Source organism: Oncorhynchus kisutch, linkage group LG13, assembly GCF_002021735.2.
Source record: "Oncorhynchus kisutch isolate 150728-3 linkage group LG13, Okis_V2, whole genome shotgun sequence".
NCBI lineage: Eukaryota > Metazoa > Chordata > Actinopteri > Salmoniformes > Salmonidae > Oncorhynchus > Oncorhynchus kisutch.
This window is the reverse complement of record NC_034186.2, coordinates 3,505,709-3,528,174: the sequence shown is the minus strand read 5'-3', so window position 1 is coordinate 3,528,174 and position 22,466 is coordinate 3,505,709. Positions and strand designations below refer to the sequence as shown.

At 43.6% G+C, this 22,466-nt stretch overlaps 1 protein-coding gene across 2 annotated transcripts; it reads left to right on the top strand.

The window, feature by feature from the left end:
• Positions 1-238: 238 nt before the first annotated feature.
• Positions 239-16,783, top strand: LOC109881587 (angiomotin-like 2a). Of its 2 annotated transcripts, none has more exons than XM_020473695.2 (9): positions 239-502; positions 3,388-4,207; positions 4,639-4,813; positions 8,238-8,382; positions 8,604-8,696; positions 10,937-11,211; positions 11,478-11,779; positions 11,880-12,067; positions 13,121-16,783. In XM_020473695.2, the coding sequence occupies exons 2-9, from the start codon at positions 3,465-3,467 to the stop codon at positions 13,348-13,350; spliced, it is 2,151 nt and encodes a 716-aa protein (XP_020329284.1). In that variant the 5' UTR covers positions 239-502; positions 3,388-3,464; the 3' UTR covers positions 13,351-16,783. The 2 variants fall into 2 exon arrangements, with proteins under 2 accessions (XP_020329284.1, XP_020329283.1); XM_020473694.2 differs by having other exon boundaries at positions 240-502; positions 11,472-11,779.
• Positions 16,784-22,466: the final 5,683 nt, after the last annotated feature.

The window sequence follows — 22,466 nt, the reverse complement described above, 5'->3', positions numbered from 1 at the left end:
TCTCTTTCTAGTCACAGCGTGCTATAGCTAATTACTTCATCTCCCCAACTGCTAACAACAACGAAACGCTTTACATTACACAGGCAGGCGACTACCAGCTGTCTCTCTGCTATGTGCACGGTGCTGCTCAGCTCTGCTCTGCAGTCCCGACTCTACTCGCCCTGCCCCCTTTTCTCGCTGTGCGCGCTGCGCTCTGCGGTTCTGATCTCTGAGGGACTCCGAGCTCTCGCATTCCAACCATTCCAGTCTCCGCGAACAATCGGCCCTCAGTTATTTATGAGCAGCGCTTTCTCTCTCTCCCGACTCAGTCTGTTGTGAAAGCTTCTCAGAGACGCACACCGTAGCAGTGCACTCTCTCAGCGGAACGTAGTATACTCAGGATACGAATTTATACTTTCCAGTTATAGGAAGTTCTATTAGGATTACATTACGTTTAAAAGAAATATAAACGATATAGACCTACGGCGTCCACAACTTGTTTCCGTGATGACAATGTAAATAGGTAAGATAATATTTTTGCAGCTTTTTTGAAATGAGTTACTTTACGCATGGTGGGAAAGGTCTTTCAAAGTATGACTTTAGGCGCAAATTCTATTCCCCCCCCCCCCTTTTGACCTTATTATAAGACCAAAATAATATGTGGATAGATTGTAAGAAAGGATAGTTAATGTTGTAATAGTTGTCATTTTAATTCAGAATTACACACACACACATACACACACACACACACACGTAATACGTAGGAATGTCGGCTTTGGTCTGTGATCATGTCTGTCTAAGGAGCCGCTGTAGACAATAGAGACTTTATTTGAACTTTATTGGCACTGCTTATCAATTGGTTTATTGGGCTATATGTTTTATGTTCCTCGTTGAGACAGGAATGTTGTCAGACATGGGGAGGCAGCAGTTTAGTTCACGCTCTCTCTATTCATTGTGGCTATGTGTGTTGGCCATAGAGGCTATAGAGAATTTAGTCCCCCATATACACACCATTTAGATTGTATAGTAAACAACACACAATAGCCTCAAGGAATGTGTGGCCTGATATCTGTCATAATATGTGAAATGTTCTGGAAAGTAAAAAAAAAAGGCCAGGTTAGCCTAGTGGTTAGAGTGTAGGGACGGCAGGGTGGCCTAGTGGTTAGAGTGTAGGGACGGCAGGGTGGCCTAGTGGTTAGAGTGTAGGGACGGCAGGGTGGCCTAGTGGTTAGAGTGTAGGGACGGCAGGGTGGCCTAGTGGTTAGAGTGTAGGGACGGCAGGTCAGCCTAGTGGTTAGAGCGTTGGACTAGTAACCGAAAGGTTGCAAGTTCAAATCTCCGAGCTGACAAGGTACAACTCTGTCGTTCTGCCCCTGAACAGGCAGTTAACCCACTGTTCCTAGGCCGTCGTTGAAAATAAGAATTTGTTCTTAACTGACTTGCCTAGTTGAAAAAATTACAAATAGTGATTAGGCAATTGATTGGAATCTGCAATGTTTGCGGCAGGAAATGACTGACTCAATATAATAATATCCACAAATAAACTGTCCCTTAACTTCTCGTTTTGGGCTTTTCAAAAATAATCTATAGTGACATAGGACACTGCTAATATAATGCTATTCAGAGCATAGGGTATGCTTGTATTTATGCTACCCTAAACGCAATTTAGAATTGCCCATAACATACCAAAACCTAATATATTGACATATATTTCAAATACAAATATTGAATATATGTACCAATATATACAAATCTAAATATATGTCTATGTCACATATATTACATAAATATATCAATATATTTACATGTTTAATTTATTTAAAAAAAAATATATTTTTTAAATATGTCTGAATATTTTTGGCATGTGTAAGTATATGTACGTGTATTGCTTATCCATATATGGTAGTATGCATTTTACATACATGTGCTATTCATATATTTACATGTATTTAAAAAATATATATATATATATTTAACATTATGCATGACTATTTATGGTCAATATATTTATATATGAATAACACATATTTTTTATATATGAGTAATACATAGTTCATAATGTATGGTGATATACGTGTAAGAAATGTAATTAAATGCATGTCAAATGTAATTAAATGCATGTCAAAATACAATATAAAAACCACAACGAATTAACACAAAAAAAATGGATTGCTTCCATTTTTGAGCTCAGAAAGCCACTGCAAGGTCGCATCGGAAAAACAAAATGTAGTGTACAAATGACCTCTGTGCACTTATCAACTCTATTTGAAAATAAGATCTTTAAAAAAGTGAACAGTTACCCTGAGACAGAAACTCAGTGGGGGAAAAAAAAATCCACACAAGATTTTAAAAAAAATGAAGGGTTAATGTTTGACTACCCAATGAGATCGGGCTACCTGACTTGGTTAGGCTCCACTGTTAGCAAATGTTCAGTTGAAGGTTAGGTGAATTACAAATTAGGATAACTAAATTGGCAGGTTAGGCGAATTAACGTGCCGGGTTAGGTGAATTCATGTGGTAGGTTAGAATAATTCGGTTAGGAAAAGAGTTAGGGTAAGGATTAGTCGACCACATGAGTTAGCCAGACTTAATCAGGTCGTGACAAATGTTCATGAACATCAAATTGATACTTACTATGCAGATTCCTTAACCTCCAGTGTCCATTTTCAGACTCACAACTTGACAGTTACCCTGTGAATAATGCAGAGATAGAAAGTCAGTGAAACATTTCCAAGACTAAGAATAAGGGGTTAATGTTTAGGAACTAGCTAGCTAAATGATACAAAACATTAACTTACATTGGTTGGGGTCTGTCCATTGGGAGTTGAGGTTCCAGAGGCTTATAAACAGTTATTGTGCTGATGTTGCTTCCAGCGACAGTTTGGAACTCGGTAGAGTGAGTGTTGCAACCCGAGGACAGGTTTTTACGCGCCATGCGCCTCAGCACCTCGGCGGTCTCGTTCTGTGAGCTTTTGTGGCCTGCCACTTCGCGGCTGAGCCTTTGTTGCTCCTAGACATTTCCACTTCATAATAACAGCACTTACAGCTCTAGCAGGGCAGACATTTGTTGGAAAGGTGGCATCCTATGTTGAAAGTCACTGAACTCTTCTGTAAGGCCATTCTACTGCCAATGTTGGCCTATGGAGACTGCATGGCTGTGGCCTCAACTTTATACACCTGTCAGCAGCGGGTGTGGCTGAAATAGCCAAATCCACTCATTTAAATGGGTGTCCACATACTTTTGTATATATAGTGTATGCTTTTTGATGACATTATATCATTATGAGATGACTATTAGATAGTGTAAGGGGGTAATGCATGATCAATTATAACTGCATCATAATGCATTATAAGACTTGTAGATGTAGTATTTGATTTAGCTAATTCTCTTACTGCTCCTGTCTCTAGATCTGTGGTTAACTAATAATCCAAACCACCAAAGTTCAACACAGCACATTCACTTATATATTCTCTGATTGACTGAGATGAGAACTGCTGAGGAGTCCTCTGGCACGGTTCTACACCGTCTAATCCAGGAGCAGCTCCGTTACGGGAACCCCACAGACACCCGAACCCTCCTGGCCATCCAGCAGCAGGCCCTGCGTGGAGGCAGCAACAGCAGCGGAGGAGGCGGTACCGGATCACCCCGCTCCTCTCTGGAGAGCCTGACCCAGGAAGAGTCCCAGTTCATCCACATGTCCACCAGACAGGACCCCCAGGGTCAGGAGTACCAGGGGGACTACAAACACTGTGAGAGTGACTCCGTGTGTCACCTCTACCAGCTCCACAGACACGGAGAGGAGCTTCCCACCTATGAGGAGGCCAAGGCCCACTCTCAGTATCTGGCCTCGGTAGGAGTCCAGCGGGGTCAGGGGCTTGAGGTGATGGATCACCAGGGAGGGGGCCAGTGGGATTTGAAACGGGAGCACGCCCGCTCCCTCAGTGAACGGCTCATGCAGCTCTCCCTGGAGAGGAACGGTGGATCATGTGGATCCAGAGACAGTCTGCCCCTCAGCTCAACACAGAGTTACCCACAGCTTTCCAATGGCCACTGTGGGCCTGTTGACCACCAGGGACCAGAGTCTCTCCAGTACCCCGATCAGAGGGGACCTCCCCCGGACTACTACCCCTTCCTGGTCAAGCCTCCTGGATACATGCTCAGCCACTCACAGGAGACACACGGACACTACCACCAGGAACCTCCTCCCCCATTCCACTCCCAGCACAGGTAAATAGAACACACACACACGGACACTACCACCAGGAACCTCCTCCCCCATTCCACTCCCAGCACAGGTAAATAGAACACACACACACGGACACTACCACCAGGAACCTCCTCCCCCATTCCACTCCCAGCACAGGTAAATAGAACACAAGACAAGCCAATATGAATGACATTATATGGAATATGAGTTCCCAGTTAATTTAAATCATTTCTATAATTCATTTTTATTTTGCCTTTCATTAGCCAGGTAAGTCATGGAGCACGCGTTCTCTTTTACAATAACAACCAGTATCCCTGTGTTATCTATATGGGATGAATATACCCCAATGACTCTACTTGGTTATAACCACGTGAATGATGCAGTTTGATTCAATGATTCAAAATATTATAGATATAGATGTAGACTCCATCCTCTCCTCTATTCTCCGTAGGTATGAACCTGCCCAGATGATTCGCCACAGTGTCCATTCTGGTCCAGAGGTCTACATGAGCCACGCCAACCCCAGTACCCACAACAACAGTGCCCAGATGGACCTGTTGAGGGAAAATGAGAGACTGAGGAAAGAGCTGGAGGGGTACAGCGAGAAGGCTGCCAGACTGCAGAAGGTGAGAGAGAGGAGACTACTTGGATATGTCCCAAATGGCACCCTATTCCCTATATACAGTGCTTTGCAAAAGGATTCACCCCCCTTGGCGTTTTTCCTATTATGTTGCATTACAACCTGTAATTTAAAACACATTTTTATTTGAAATTCATGTAATGGACAGACAAAATAGTCCAAATTGGTGAAATGAAATTAAAAAAATTACTTGTTTCAAATAATTCCCCAAAAATGTAAAACAGAAAAGTGGTGTGTGTATGTATTTACCCCCTTTGATATGAAGCCCCTAAATAAGATATGTTGCAACCAATTACCTTCAGACGTCACATAATTAGTTAAATAAAGTCCACCTGTGTACAATCTAAGTGTCACATGATCTGTCACATGATATATATGCCTCAGTATATATATATACCTGTTCTGAAAGGCCCCAGAGTCTGCAACACCACTAAGCAAGGGGCACCACCAAGCAAGCAGCACCATGAAGACCAAGGAGCTCTCCAAACAGGTCAGGGACAAAGTTGTCGAGAAGTACAGATCAGGGTTGGGTTATAAAACAATATCCGAAACTTTGAACATCGCCACGAAGCACCATTAAATACATTATTAAAACATGTAAAGAACATGGCACCACAACAAACCTGCCAAGAGAGGGCCGCCCACCAAAACTCGCGGACCAGGCAAGGAGGGCATTAATCAAGGAGGGCATTAATCAGAGAGGCAACAAAGAGACCAATGATAACCCTGAAGGAGATGCAAAGTTCCACAGTGGAGAGTAAAGAATCTGTCCATAGGACCACTTTAAGCCGTACACTCCTCAGAGCTGGGCTTTACGGAAGAGTGGCCAGAAAAAAGCCATTGATTAAAGAAAAATATAAGCGAACACGTTTGGTGTTCACCAAAAGGCATGTGGGAGATTCCCCAAACATATGGAAGAAGGTACTCTGGTCAGATGAGACTAAAATGTAGCTTTTTGGCCATCAAGGAAAACGTTATGTCTGGCACAAACCCAACAACTCTCATCACCCCATGAACACCATCCCCACGGTGAAGCATGGTGGTGGCAGCATCATGCTGTGGGGATGTTTTTCATCGGCAGGGAAACTGGTCAGAATTGAAGGGACCTTGTTGAGGGGAACCTGTTTCAGTCTTCCAGAGATTTGAGACTGGGATGGAGGTTCACCTTCCAGCAGGACAATAACCCTAAGCATACTGCTAAAGAAACACTTGAGCGGTTTAAGGGGAAACATTTAAATGTCTTGGAATGGCCTAGTCAAAGCCCAGACCTCAATCCAATTGAGAATCTGTGGTATGTCTTAAAGATTGCTGTACACCAGCAGGAACCCATCCAACTTGAAAGAGCTGGAGCAGTTTTGCCTTGAAGAATCGGCAAAATCCCAGTGGCTAGATGTGCCAAGTTTAAAAAGACATATCCCAAGAGACTTGCAGCTGTAATTGCTGCAAAAGGTGGCTCTACAAAGTATTGACTTTGGGGAATGAATTGTTATGCACGCTTAATTTTTAATATTTATTAAAATATTTTGCATCTTCAAAGTGGTAGACATGTTGTGTAAATCAAATGATACAAACCCACCCAAAAAATCTATTATAATTCCAGGTTGTAAGGCAACAAAATAGGAAAAATGCCAAGAGGGTGAATACTTTCGCAAGCCACTGTATTGCGTTACTTTTGACCAGAGCCCTATGGGTCCTGAACAAAATGGCACCCTATTCCCTATGAGCCCTGGTCTAAAGTAGTGCACTATAAAAGGTATAGGGTGCCATTGGGGACACAATCCTAATTAGTAACCTTGAATGACTCTGTCACAGCATGCAGCATATAGGAGTCTGACTGCTTGTAAGCATAGTTTATTGACAGTAATAGTTATGAGTATCATTACAATAGATAAGCATGAATAGGTTTTTATTTCTAAGCCCTGTTGGCTCACAGAGGGTTTAGAGGTAGATAGGGAAGTATACACCTGTGTGTGTGTGTGTGTGTGTGTGTGTGTGTGTGTGTGTGTGTGTGTGTGTGTGTGTGTGTGTGTGTGTGTGTGTGTGTGTGTGTGTGTGTGTGTGTGTGTGTGTGTGTGTGTGTGTGTGTGTGTGTGTGTGTTTGCCAATGCTGCATATCAGTGAGATTAGCCCTCTAGCTGTGCTGTAGCAGGAATGTGCACCGTGGTCAGACCACAGGGACTTTTCTGTTAATTCTGGAATCATTCATTTCTAGTAACAGACAAAGACTCATACACAGGTTATTTTAGTAACAGACAGAGACTCATACACAGGTTATTTTAGTAACAGACAGAGACTCATACACAGGTTATTTTAGTAACAGACAGAGACTCATACACAGGTTATTTTAGTAACAGACAGAGACTTATACACAGGTTATTTTAGTAACAGACAGAGACTCATACACAGGTTATTTTAGTAACAGACAGAGACTCATACACAGGTTATTTTAGTAACAGGCAGAGACTCATACACAGGTTATTTTAGTAACAGACAGAGACTCATACACAGGTTATTTTAGTAACAGACAGAGACTCATACACAGGTTATTTTAGTAACAGACAGAGACTCATACACAGGTTATTTTAGTAACAGACAGAGACTCATACACAGGTTATTTTAGTAACAGACAGAGACTCATACACAGGTTATTTTCACATATGAAAGTACATTGAGAAGACACTTCCGTCTGTCTTTTCATTCAAGACTCCTCCACCTTCCACACACAAACCTCTTCACATGGAAGCTTACGACTACATTCCTTAACTTTATTTGCTACTTGTGGGGAATTGTCATGCATGTGCTTGCTACCTGATAGTGTCTTATTAACATGGTTAATGTTGAAGGTACTAGTAGTGCTCCTGTTTCAGAGACCGGACTGTCCTCTATATCTCTGTCTCCTTTGTCCTCCTGCCTCTCCTCTTCCTGTTCCTCCTTATCCTGCTCCCGCTCCTCCTCCTGCTCCAGCCTCCTCCACGTTGGCAGAATGCCATGAGGAGACATGAACGCCCTGACACCTGGGACTCATAACCGCTCAGTTAGGAATGTGGATTCCCACTTCTCTTTAGGAGCAAAGTGTTAGTCATTTGCTTAGGGCACACTGCAGTACTTCCACAATGAACAGGCCAGCCAAGCAATTCATATGTCTCATACATTCTGTATGACATCACAGTCTTGTGAGACATTGGATCTCTTTAGGGTCAGGTCTTAAAACATGCTTTTTTTTAATGCTGCTTTTCCACTGTCGGACTTTGGACCAGAGTTTTCAGGCTTTTATGTTTCCACATCTGAGCCCCCCCCCCCACCACCACCAAAAAAAAGCCCCTCAAAATGTGACCACTGGTGGGGATGATCTGTGTTTAAAGCTAGAGACCCTCGGACTGATAGTGTCCTCTTCTCGTGTTTCCTTCCAGCTGGAAGTAGAGATCCAGAGGATATCTGAGGCCTACGAGACCCTGATGAAGGGCTCAGCCAAGAGAGAGACCCTGGAAAAAACCATGAGGAACAAACTGGAGTCAGAGATCAAGAGACTACACGACTTCAACAGAGACCTCAGAGGTAAGGCTACCAGCAGCTAGATGCTAATGCTAATAACACAGCTAGTAATCGCAAATAAGAGTGTTGTTTGATGGACTTACCTGTATAAATAAATCTAAATACTTAATTACCAGGAGCAGGAGTTCTTGTGGTTTATGTATGGTTCTCCCCACAATAAGTAGTAATAGATAGCTAGATGTTAATCGATCTCCCTCCCCTCTCTCTCTCTCTTCCACCTGTAGATCGTCTGGACACTGCTACAAAACAGCGAGTAACCAAAGATGTTGAATCTGCCAACCAGAAGCAGCAGGTGTTCGCCAAGCTCCTCGAACACAGTAAGTCAACATCGGATGCCCCCCCAAACATGAGAGAGGAACGAGGAAACACTGGCTTTCTTCTTTATTTATTTGCAGTTCATAATCTCTTGAGATTCTGTAGAGGGAAGGAACTGGGCACTTGGCAAATGGGATTGTTTTCAGATCTGTTTTGTGAAACAGTCACCCTGGCATTATGTAAACAGTCACCCTGGCATTATGTAAACAGTCACCCTGGCATTATGTAAACAGTCACCCTGGCATTATGTAAACAGTCACCCTGGCATTATGTAAACAGTCACCCTAGCATTATGTAAACAGTCACCCTGGCATTATGTAAACAGTCACCCTGGCATTATGTAAACAGTCACCCTAGCATTATGTAAACAGTCACCCTGGCATTATGTAAACAGTCACCCTGGCATTATGTAAACAGTCACCCTGGCATTATGTAAACAGTCACCCTGGCATTATGTAAACAGTCACCCTGGCATTTTGTAAACAGTCACCCTGGCATTATGTAAACAGTCACCCTGGCATTATGTAAACAGTCACCCTAGCATTATGTAAACAGTCACCCTGGCATTATGTAAACAGTCACCCTAGCATTATGTAAACAGTCACCCTGGCATTATGTAAACAGTCACCCTGGCATTATGTAAACAGTCACCCTGGCATTATGTAAACAGTCACCCTGGCATTATGTAAACAGTCACCCTGGCATTATGTAAACAGTCACCCTGGCATTATGTAAACAGTCACCCTAGCAGTCTGTGGCAGTCTGTGGCTGATTTCTCCGCCACATTAATATGGTCTGTTGTGTCGTGTCGTGTCGTGTTGTGGGGATAAAGCCAGAAGGTACATTCCCTTCTCCTCCCTCCCACCCGGCCTGCTAATAGAGTCGCTCTTGGCACTTGAACACCAGCCATTATTCACAGCCCTTAGTAGTAGTAGTAGTAGTAGTATTATCAGCGTGTTGCTGCCCACCCACAACACGCTGACTCCTGGACAGAGACTGTATCAGTCTATATCTTAGGGCATTTTGTTACCTCAGTATGTGCAGTCATGACTGGTCAGTTGTGGGATAAGGTTTAGCCAACTCTCACGCTGTTATTGTCTAGCTTTTGGCAAGGGGAACTGCCACTGCCCCTGGCACTCATCGTTGTGTTAAAACTTCACAACTATTATTTAGGGAACTTGGTACTGTATTTGGAAATGAAGCCTATAAATCAGCTTTAAAGTGGTCCTTATGCAACAGAATAACAACGTTCAGGTTGAACAGTCACACTACCCTGCCTGTTGGCCCTCCAGGAACAATGATTACCCTCTGAGGAATGTTCAGTTGGTGGGTTTGAGAAGGTGTTACCTGCTTGTGGCTTATATGAGATTGGAAGCCATAACAGAAACAGAGTTGCATATGCAAAAATAAAACAATGTTGGGACATGTTGTAACTAACATGCAAACCTATACATGTTTGCTCTTGGGTTGTGTAACCCTGACTGTTTTAAATTAGGTTTAGCGGCCAGTTGCTCTCTAGTTATCTCGTCTTCTCTGTGATATCGTTTTGGCTGTTAATATGTAGCTGAAGGGGACATTAAAGTTGGTGTTAGGCTATTTGGATGGCTTTGGAATGACAGTCTATAATAGATATGTTGGACTGATTGACCCTGTTTACGACAACTACAACTAAAGTGACTGTTCGGGATAAGTGCATTCCTCAGGTATTAACCTCAGCCAACACCCCCCCCCCCCCTCAGGGGTTGGAGAACAGTCTTCACCTCCCTTAGAGTTCACAGCACCTACAATGTGAAGTGGAACTCGCTTTACATTCTTAGAACCCATTAAAGTGACTAACTGAGTAACTTGAATGGAATCCAATGAAGGAACTCTTTGGGGGGTCTGAGATCTACTCACTGAGAGATCATGTGGTCAGTAACATCTGTAGCGGCCATTATCACTTAAACATCCTAACGTATCCTCCCCTCTCTCTCTCTGTCTCTCTCTGTCTGTCTGTCTCTCTCTCTCTCTCTCTCTCTCTCTCTCTCTCTCTCTCTCTCTCTCTCTCTCTCTCTCTCGCCTACCTCTCTCTCTCTCTGTCTCTCTCTCTCTTTCTCTCTCTCTCTCTCATGCCTACCTCTCTCTCTCTCTCTCTTTCTCTCTCATGCCTACCTCTCTCTCTCTCTCTCTCTCTCTCATGCCTACCTCTCTCTCGCTCTCTCTCTCTCTCTCTCTCTCTCTCTCTCTCTCTCTCTCTCCTTAGATGAGGAACAGCAGCGGGAGGTGCAGCGTCTGCGTGGTTCCGGGGAGGAGTGGCTTCGGCGCCGGGAGGTTCTGGAGCTGGCCCTGGGGTCGGCACAGACCCGTAACCTGGCCCTGGAGGAGGAGCTTAGAAGGAAGAAGGCGTACGTAGAGAAGGTAGAGCGGCTGCAAAGTGCCCTGGGCCAGCTACAGGCAGCCTGTGAGAAGAGAGAGGCCCTGGAACTGAGGCTGAGGACCAGGCTGGAGCAGGAGCTGAAGAGCATCCGATCAGCACAGGTGAGCAGGAGAGGAGAGGAGACACAACGTGGTGCACACACACACGCACACACACACGCACGCACACACGCACGCACGCACGCACACACATGTATTTGCACTTAAAGTGCTGCCTCATGATCCACATTGACACGTCATATTTGACGAACCCCAAGGCTGTAGTCAAAACACAGGTCTTACAAAACAAGACCACTGCTGCACGGTTTGAAACATTCTCCATTACCTTACTTTCTAACCAACCCTTTTTTTTCGTTCCACAGTGTCAGTCCCACAGCACGGCTAGCGGTCCTGGCTCCCTGCCCTCTGATCTGAGCTCCATGGTGTCTGTACAGCAGCAGCAGCTGGCTGAGAGAGAAGAGAGGATCCTGGCTCTGGAGGCTGACATCACACACTGGGAACAGAAGTACCTGGAGGAGAGCACCATGAGGCAGTTTGCTATGGACGCAGCCGCCACCGCTGCAGCTCAGAGAGACAGCAGCGTCATCAAACACTCGCCTCGTCACTCACCCAACAACAGCTTCAACGACCACCTGCCATTCAGCCACAGACATCGGGAGATGGAGAACAGGTACGTACGTCATACCTATCCCTTTTCCCCTTGTTCAGTCTTTCTGAACATTTACATAGATGCTAGTTACATCTATGTAAATCTCTGCATGTGTCTCTAGAATCCGAGCGCTGCACTCCCAGCTCCTGGAGAAGGATGCCGTGATCAGGGTGTTACAGCAACGGACTGGACCAGAGCAGCAGGCCCTCCTCCGCCCTGCCAGGTCCGTCCCCTCCATCAGCACCGCTGCCAACGCCTCAACATCCACCTCCTTCAATGGCCCGGTGGAGCGACCCATCTGGGGAAAAGGTGAGCGCTATAGCCCAGGCCATACATTCATGTCAAGAAGACTATTTCTACATCCCAAATGATACCCTACATAGTGCACTACTTTTGACCAGAGCCCTATGGCGCCCTATTCCCTATATAGTGCACTACTTTTGTCAAGGGTCCATAAGGCTCTGGTCAAAAGTAGTGTACTATGTAGGGCATGGGGGGAGGGGCATTCGGGACACAGATGGAAAAAGTAGGAGAAGACAGAGATGAAGTTTACGTGGGAGCCAAGAATTCAGTGCAGATATAGCTACTTCCTGAAGAATCTGGAGAATTATGACATCGCTCTGTCTTCTCCTTCTTTTTAGTCTTCTGGGGGGGGTCACAGTTCATAACGCCTGGAGGAATGTAAGTTCTAAAAACAGCCTATTAACTCTGAGAGACAACTGGCGGGCTGCTTAGTGTCGCCAAGCAGAATGTTGCACTTCTTTAAAAAAAACTAGAGTTTGGGGAGAGGACCCAGTGAGGGGACATTCATCAAATAGATGACTACATATTTCAGTAACAGAATGCATGTACCGTATGTCCTCTCCGCTCTGGGATTGACGCCCTGCAATAGATGTGGCAGAGAAGCTCACAGAACAGGTGTTAATTAACCAGCTTCATCTTGTTGGTCTGTGATCTGGTAATTAACCAGTTTCCTCTTGTTGGTCTGTGATCTGGTAATTAACCAACTTCATCTTGTTGGTCTGTGATCTGGTAATTAACCAGCTTCCTCTTGTTGGTCTGTGATCTGGTAATTAACCAGCTTCCTCTTGTTGTCTGTGATCTGGTAATTAACCAGCTTCCTCTTGTTGGTCTGTGATCTGGTAATTAACCAGCTTCCTCTTGTTGGTCTGTGATCTGGTAATTAACTAGCTTCCTCTTGTTGTCTGTGATCTGGTAATTAACCAGCTTCATCTTGTTGTCTGTGATCTAGTAATTAACCAGCTTCCTCTTGTTGTCTGTGATCTGGTAATTAACCAGCTTCCTCCTGTTGGTCTGTGATCTGGTAATTAACCAGCTTCCTCTTGTTGTCTGTGTTTGTAGGAAAGAGCCTCTCTGATGACCAGACGGCTGCTGCAGTGTCTCCTCTGTCCCGATCCCCCCACCAACACCCCCGCGCCCCCCTGGCCCTGCCTCTCCCCTACTCCGAGCCCCAGAGAAGGGACCACAGCAGCCAGTGTGATAGTGATGTCCCAGCCCAAAAGGCTGACCTCACAGTGGATCCCCCCAGCAGTTCAGACACTGCAGCAGGCGTAGTAGAAATCCTTATTTAACAAACGTTGAACTGTGGATGGACAGTGAAAACACGGTCGATGACCGAGACAACTTCCTGTCCTGCATATCCCACCCAGAGAGAAGAAGACAGCCTGCCTGTCTGTCTGTTTCTGGCCAGACTGGCCTCCAGATGAACAGAAGGACACTTCCTTTGAAGACAGAGGGACAGTTTGGAGACGGACATGGACATGTGCTTCCTACCTACCCACCTTCCTACCTACCTTCCTTGCTTCCTACCTACCTTCCTTCCATCTTACCTATCTTCATACTGTACCTTCCTTCCTACCTACCTACCCACCCACCTACCTTCCTTCCTTCCTACCTTCCTTCCTTCCTTCCTTCCTACCTGAGAAAAGAATCCAGAAGCATCAGGAAGTGTGTAGCAGACAGAGAGGAGAGCTCTGCTCCACTTGACTGTTTCTCTCTCTGCACTTAGAAAAGTGAAGAAGAATTGAATTGGCCGTGTTCTCTAGTTAGTGGACCAGCCAGGGGCAACTACCCCAGTCTCCATCTGAAGCCTCCAAGGTACTCAGACAAGGCTTCTGCATTGCTGCACAACCTGAGATATCAATCAAACTGCGTTTTGTATTATATTTGTATGTAGTTGGTGTTTTATTGTGATATATTCTTGTTTAAGTGCTGCTCGTAGTGTGACGTGATGTGTTTGTGTGAAGAGTTGTGTGTTGTTTGGCCTTTATGAAAGCTGTCTGTCTGTCATTCTCCACCCCTTGCTGGTCTATACACTTCTATTCATACTGCATATCTGTTTCCGTCATGGACAGACAGTGTGTCAGCTACTTTGAGCTCAGCATGCCAAGTCAAACATTCCTGGAAAAAAAACTACATCACTATCCCACGGCTACTTTTAGCTTGTTCTATGATTACACATATCCTTCCTATTATGTTGTAACGCTAATATACATGCTTGGTGAAGACAGTTGTAAGAGTAATCTCTCCTCCTCTTCCTCCTCCGATGTCCTTGGATGAGTGGTCCATTTCACAGTGTGCTTGAGTACCGTAAATACCAAACGAACCCAACTTCTGCATTCCCAAGCCTAAATTAAACTATGCAGTTGGCACTCTCCTCTCCCTACATATCACAGCCTGTATGGTGAGGCCCCGCACCCCCCCCCCCCCCCCCAGCTTTACCACTGGAATGGGCCTTGTTTAGATTGGAGGGTGGGGTAACGGTGGATGTCTGACCTGACTGTTCTTCCTCTTTGAGAAACAGAGGACGAGGAAGAGGGGAGGTTGCCGTTCACACCACTGGGCCCGATGTCTGAGATGCCCAGGCTGTGTCCCAAATAGCATCCCTATTCCCCATGTAGTGCCCTGGTTATAATTAGTGCCCTATAGAGGGCAGGGATCATCAACTAGATTCAGCCGCAGGCCGATTTTCTTCTTGAGCGGATGGTCAGGGGAGGGCCGCAACATAATAACAGATTATTTGTAGATTGCAAATTGACTGCAATAACCCCCCCCCCCCGATTGATTATAACATGATCATTTTATAAACCTTGCTTACATTAGTATAGATCAGATATATATCTCTATTATGCGGGGGGTGTACTTTGGAACAGATTAACCAAATTAAAATCACTTGGAGCTGATTTTGCTGTTGTTTTTTTTATACTGTCTATAATGTTCAACAATTAAAACATAATTGGAGAACCCTGACGATATAGGGAATAAGATGACATTTGGAACACAGCCGGGTTATTGTTTTGGGTCCCAGACAGTCGATACCCAGAATGCCGCTGTCCCACCACCCTCTGCTGACAAGCCGGGCTAATCGACTGACGTTCCTTCCCTGATGGAATGCTCCCACTCTCCCACTCGGATCCGAGAATTAGGCTATCTAGAGTCTGACCCTTCACCCTGTTTTAACATGGCATAACATTCTGAGGATTCTAGTCTCTTTTTCAGTCTATTCATTTCTGGCTTCTACCAGGAGCATCTGAGCGTCTTCTAAATCCGTTGAGTAGTTATATCCAGAAACAGATCTGTGGAGACAGAGAGCTAGCCATATCTGCCTTGCATCTGCCAGTCTATTTGTTGATCGTGCTAAATAAACCCCCCAGTGTTATTTTGAAGTGTGCTGTTTTTCCCCCTCCTTGCTTGAGGATCTCACATGTCTGAGGTCTGAATGTCTTTTTACATGTGTTGTATGTGTCCCCTAATTTAAACTTCAGCCTGCATCTAATTGGGATGGTGACATGTGTTGATACCAGTTAGTTCTATCTCTCTCTGTGTGTGTGTGTGTGTGTCAGAGCAGGAATCTAAATTATTGTTTTTGACTGGAATGTGAGACGAGTGTTGTATTCGAACTCTACAGTCCTTCACCATCTTCAAATTATACTTATTTTCTTCTTTCTCTCACAGTGCATTTGCTGGTCATATGCTCTGTTTCAGAACCATTTGCTGGTCATATGCTCTGTGTCAGAACCATTTGCTGGTCATATGCTCTGTATCAGAACCATTTGCTGGTCATATGCTCTGTGTCAGAACCATTTTCTGGCCATATGCTCTGTGTCAGAACCATTTGCTGGTCATATGCTCTGTGTCAGAACCATTTGCTGGTCATATGCTCTGTGTCAGAACCATTTGCTGGTCATATGCTCTGTGTCAGAACCATTTGCTGGCCATATGCTCTGTGTCAGAACCATTTGCTGGTCATATGCTCTGTGTCAGAACCATTTGCTGGTCATATGCTCTGTGTCAGAACCATTTGCTGGCCATATGCTCTGTGTCAGAACCATTTGCTGGTCATATGCTCTGTGTCAACCATTTGCTGGTCATATGCTCTGTGTCAGAACCATTTGCTGGCCATATGCTCTGTGTCAGAACCATTTGCTGGTCATATGCTCTGTGTCAGAACCATTTGCTGGTCATATGCTCTGTGTCAGACCCATTTGCTGGTCATATGCTCTGTGTCAGAACCATTTGCTGGCCATATGCTCTGTATCAGAACCATTTGCTGGTCATATGCTCTGTGTCAGAACCATTTGCTGGTCATATGCTCTGTATCAGAACCATTTGCTGGTCATATGCTCTGTATCAGAACCATTTGCTGGTCATATGCTCTGTATCAGAACCATTTGCTGGTCATATGCTCTGTATCAGAACCATTTGCTGGTCATATGCTCTGTGTCAGAACCATTTGCTTGTTGATACCCTTTTCACTATAAATTGGACTCTGTTTACATAAAGTTGTCATTTTGAACTGAGAAAAGAAGTTAATATATTTTCTATATTATTTCATTTTTAGTATTTTATTGATGTGAAAAAAATGATGCCAAAGATTTGTTCTAACATGAGCCTATATAAACCAACCTGTATGGCTCGTTGAACCCTTTATGTTGCTGTGGAGAACTTTTCTATGCCATTAACATTTCAATAATGGAATAAAAACAGTAATATATATCGTTAAAACTGTGTTGTTGTTGTTTCTCTCGTCGATGGTAGAATTCCGAAAAGGGAACTTCTGCACACTGCACTTGCAAATACACATTGTGAATATGCAACATTTCAATCCCATTGACTGAGATGGAGTCTTCCAAGTCTTCCAAGGTTATACACATATGTATATATATATATATATATATATATATATAATGCATCCTGTGTCAATTTAACACAAGGCAGAGCTGACATGTATTACAAGTACAAGCCCATCTAATCAGAGTCAATAGACGGACATTAATAGTGTCTCCCTTTCAGCGGGTGAAGGATGGTTTATTCAGAGGAGAAAAACAACTCTGCCACCTGCTTGACTGTTGGCAAGAAACCTGCATCACAATATATCATTGGCGCATTACAAACACATGCACTCACGCACACACACACACAGTCTTGTACAGCTATCCTTGTGGGGACACACAAACACAGTCTTGTACAGCTATCCTTGTGGGGACACACAAACACAGTCTTGTACAGCTATCCTTGTGGACACACACACACACACACACACACACACACACACACACACACACACACACACACACACACACACACACACACACACACACACACACACACACACAGTCTTGTACAGCTATCCTTGTGGGGACACACACACACAGTCTTGTACAGCTATCCTTGTGGGGACACACACACACAGTCTTGTACAGCTATCCTTGTGGACACACACACACACACAGTCTTGTACAGCTATCCTTGTGGACACACCCACACACACAGTCTTGTACAGCTAACCTTGTGGACACACACACACACAGTCTTGTACAGCTATCCTTGTGGACACACACACACACAGTCTTGTACAGCTATCCTTGTGGGGGGACACACAGTCCCAGTGTAGCCCAGTGGGGGTGATTGCAGAGGATTTCCTCTAGTGCACATGGTGAAACAAAGAGTCTGTCTAGAGCCATCAATAGAAAAGGCTGGTCTTTATCAAAAAACAAGGCTGGTCTTTATCAATAGACAAGGCTGGTTTTCACCAATAGACAAGGCTGGTTTTCACCAATAGACAAGGCTGGTTTTCACCAATAAACAAAGCTGGTCTTTATCAATAGACAAGGCTGGTTTTCACCAATAGACAAGGCTGGTTTTCACCAATAGACAAGGCTGGTTTTCACCAATAGACAAGGCTGGTTTTCACCAATAGACAAGGCTGGTTTTCACCAATAGACAAGGCTGGTTTTTTATCAATAAACAAGGCTGGTCTTTATCAATAGACAAGGCTGGTCTTTACCATTAGACAAGGCTGGTCTTTATCAACAAACAAGGCTGTTTTTCACCAATAGACAATTCTGGTTTTCATCAACAGGCAAAGCTGGTTTTCTCCAATAAACAAGGCTGGTCTTTATCAATATTCAACACTGGTCTTTATTAATAGGCAAGGCTGGTTTTCACCAATGGACAAGGCTGGTTATCACAAATAAACAAGGTTGGTCTTTATCAACAGACAACGCTGGTCTTTATAAATAGACAAAGCTGGTTTTCACCAACAGACAAGGCTTGTTTTCTCCAATAGACAAGGCTAGTTTTCACCAATAGACAAGGCTGGTTTTTATCAATAGTCAAGGCTGGTCTTTACCATTCGACAAGGCTGGCTTTCATCAATGTAAAAGCCTGGTTTTCACCAATAAACAAGGCTGGTTTTCACCAATAGACAAGGCTGGTTTTCACCAATAGACAAGGCTGGTTTTCACCAATAAACAAGGGTGCTCTTTATCAATAGACAAGGCTGGTTTTTATCAATAGTCAAGGCTGGTCTTTACCATTCGACAAGGCTGGCTTTCATCAATGTAAAAGGCTGGTTTTCACCAATAAACAAGGCTGGTTTTCACCAATAGACAAGGCTGGTTTTCACCAATAGACAAGGCTGGTTTTCACCAATAAACAAGGGTGCTCTTTATCAATAGACAAGGCTGGTTTTCACCAATAGACAAGGCTGGTTTTCACCAATAGACAAGGCTGGTTTTCACCAATAAACAAGGCTGGTCTTTATCAATAAACAAGGCTGGTTTTCACCAATAGACAAGGCTGGTTTTCACCAATAAACAAGGCTGGTTTTCACCAATAGACAAGGCTGGTTTTCACCAACAGACAAGGCTGGTTTTCACCAATAGACAAGGCTGGTTATCACAAATAAACAAGGTTGGTCTTTATCAACAGACAACGCTGGTCTTTATAAATAGACAAAGCTGGTTTTCACCAACAGACAAGGCTTGTTTTCTCCAATAGACAAGGCTAGTTTTCACCAATAGACAAGGCTGGTTTTTATCAATAGTCAAGGCTGGTCTTTACCATTCGACAAGGCTGGCTTTCATCAATGTAAAAGGCTGGTTTTCACCAATAAACAAGACTGGTCTTTATGAATACATAAGGCTGGTTTTCACCAATAAACAAGCCTGTTTTTTTAAATAAATGGACAACCAAATGGACAAGGCTGGTCTTTATCAATAAACACATTTATTGCTAACTTGTTGCAATGTCTGAAGAAGTGTCTCAAAGACATCAGTACTAATCTACAGTATATACCTTGACAGTATACACCTTGACAGTAGACACCTTGACAGTATATACCTTGACAGTATACACCTTGACAGTATACACCTTGACAGTATACACCTTGACAGTATACACCTTGACAGTAGACACCTTGACAGTATACACCTTGACTGTAGACACCTTGACAGTATACACCTTGACTGTATACACCTTGACAGTATATACCTTGACAGTAGACACCTTGACAGTATACACCTTGACAGACAAGCAACGTTGTTAATTGACCATAGATGAAATAAGATACACAAATCCGTCTGTTTGTTTTTTTAAATCGAGACTTACATTTCCACCACCAATTAACTGTCTAATTGTCCATGTTTCACTGTGGTTTCTGATGACAAAGTGATTGAATTATGGTAAAGGAATAAATGAACACACTCCAAACAACCACAAAATGCATTTAAAAAAATGGTGTTCAATATTTGACAGGCATGTACCATAATTATCTTCTGAAGCACCTCATCCCAAATTGACATGAAAATGTGACCTTCTTTAAAATATTTCCTATCATTTTCATTACATTTCATTTTTACATATTTGGCACTGTTTTCGTGGCATCTGCTTTCTTTCCAGAATTCTTTCTCTCTCCTCCACATCTGCTGCATTGCATTCCAACTAGTCTGCTTTTAATTATCTCTAATCAAACAACACTCTCAGCTCAGAGGAATGTCTCTGGCATTTTACACAGCTGAACTGTGACGCACAGTCCAACAACTCAGCAACTCAGAGGAATACTTATCTGGTACAATAAAACTAACTCAGGTCTACACATTCCATTCCAGAACATTCACCACAGAACATTCAAACATGTTTACATCATATTAAGCTCTATTTAAAAAAAGCAAAGCAATTGGCTGCCATTTCGTTCTTCGTAGAGAAAATGTAAAATATGTTTCAGAGGGTTTTTTCTGTATTTATTAAATCTGATTCATAAAAACACCTTTGGTGATTAATGTTCTGAATGAAGCAGTCCTTCCTCCTTTCCTCTGTTGATCACCTTCATCATTCTCACTCTGTGAAACACCTTTTTAAATTTTTTTTTTTTACATTTCCTGCAAAGAATGTAGATGGTTGAAGCCACAGAATTAAATAGAGCACTATTTTATATTGTATCGCTATGGTTGAAGCATTAAATGAGATATGAACTTAAATATGTGTCTTGCCAAAGACCCCACCGTCACCCAACAGGCACGTGGCTGGAATATTGAGTCCCAGGAGCACTTCTGTTACATGTGAAAGCCTCACTTCTGTTAAATGTGAAAAGCCTCCCTTCTGTTACATGTGAAAGCCTCCCTTCTGTTACATGTGAAAAGCCTCCCTTCTGTTAAATGTGAAAAGCCTCCCTTCTGTTACATGTGAAAGCCTCCCTTCTGTTACATGTGAAAGCCTCCCTTCTGTTACATGTGAAAGCCTCCCTTCTGTTACATGTGAAAAGCCTCCCTTCTGTTACATGTGAAAAGCCTCCCTTCTGTTAAATGTGAAAAGCCTCCCTTCTGTTACATGTGAAAGCCTCCCTTCTGTTACATGTGAAAGCCTCCCTTCTGTTACATGTGAAAAGCCTCCCTTCTGTTACATGTGAAAAGCCTCCCTTCTGTTACATGTGAAAAGCCTCCCTTCTGTTACATGTGAAAAGCCTCCCTTCTGTTACATGTGAAAAGCCTCCCTTCTGTTACATGTGAAAAGCCTCCCTTCTGTTACATGTGAAAAGCCTCCCTTCTGTTACATGTGAAAGCCTCACTCCGATGTGAAGTGATCTTTAGAGTTGGTTATTAGAAATGTCTCTTTATCTTGTAAAGTGTGAATTATAATGTGACCATAGGATTTCCAAAAATCATCTGTTTTAAAAATCATCATCATTTTTATACATGTGTTTTATAAACAACATGTTTTATTGTCACATTACACCAGATATGTCCAGTGAAATGTATCAAAGGTTCAGTTATAATAGGACAGTACCCCTGGAGGAACTTTTAAACTTAAGTGCCTTGCTCGAGGGCACATCAACATAATTTTCTCCTCATCAGCTTGAATATTCAAACCAGCAAACTTTCAGTTACTGGCCCAATGCGTTAACCGCTAGGCTACCTATTGCCCGTTATCAAGAGGAGCCATGTCTAGCCCTGCTCTGTTCTCTCATGTGAGCTATGCCTCCCTCAAGCCTGCTGTTGGCAACTAGTGCTTTTTGCTTTTCAAATAGCTCTGTTTTTAACAGTAAATATTTTGCCTCCCTCGGTCCGTTGATTCCCCTGGGTAAGCGTAAGAAAGCATTCCATAGATTCCTCAGAGGTCTTCCCTCCCACTGAGTTGACTTGAAGCAGAGCAGTGCTACATTTCAAAGCTCACAGCCTGGTCTCATAGACTAAACGTAACATAGTACATCCGGGAAGCTCAAATTAGTATGATATGGCGAAAGGAGGTTACCTACTCAGTTGTACAACAATGCATTCAAATGAAATGTGTCTTCTGCATGTAACCCCCACCCCTCTGAATCAGAGAGGCGCGGAGGCCTGCCTTAATCAACATCCATGGCGTCTGGGGAACAGTGGGTTAACTGCCTTGCTCAGGGGTAGAATGACAGATTTTTGCCTTGTCAGCTCGGGGATTCGATCCAGCAAGCTTTCGGTTACTAGTCCAACGCCCCCCCCCCCCCCCCCCCCCCCCCCCCGCCGCCGCCAGGCTACCTGCCACCCATATGCTACGTTTGGTACGGTTACATAAGACAGATGGTTACTTAAGGCAAAAAAACTAAAGTTATGTGATTGGTCGGGGTGGATGGGTGGGCATATATTACAAATGTCAAGCAACCAAAAGGTTGCAAGTTTGAATCTAGCACAAATAACTTCAGCATTTCAGCTAATTAGCAACTTTAAAATGTTTACTACTTTTTTAGCTACTTTGCCGCTACTTAGCATGTTAGCTAACCCTTCCCCTAACCTTAACCCTTTTAGCTAAACCTTTCCTTAAACATAACCTTAACCTTTTACCCTAACTCCTAAACTTAACCCTAACCCCTAGCCTAGCTAATGTTAGCCAGTTAACTAACATTAGACACCTAGCTAGAATTCCTAACATATCATAA

Excerpts from the sequence above, each read along its gene's own strand:
- LOC109881587 (XM_020473694.2), top strand. The coding sequence starts at position 3,465 with ATGAGAACTGCTGAGGAGTCCTCTGGCACGGTTCTACACCGTCTAATC. Across the intron at positions 11,780-11,879 it reads CATCGGGAGATGGAGAACAG|AATCCGAGCGCTGCACTCCC; the intron begins GTACGTACGTCA and ends ATGTGTCTCTAG. Across the intron at positions 12,068-13,120 it reads GCGACCCATCTGGGGAAAAG|GAAAGAGCCTCTCTGATGAC; the intron begins GTGAGCGCTATA and ends CTGTGTTTGTAG.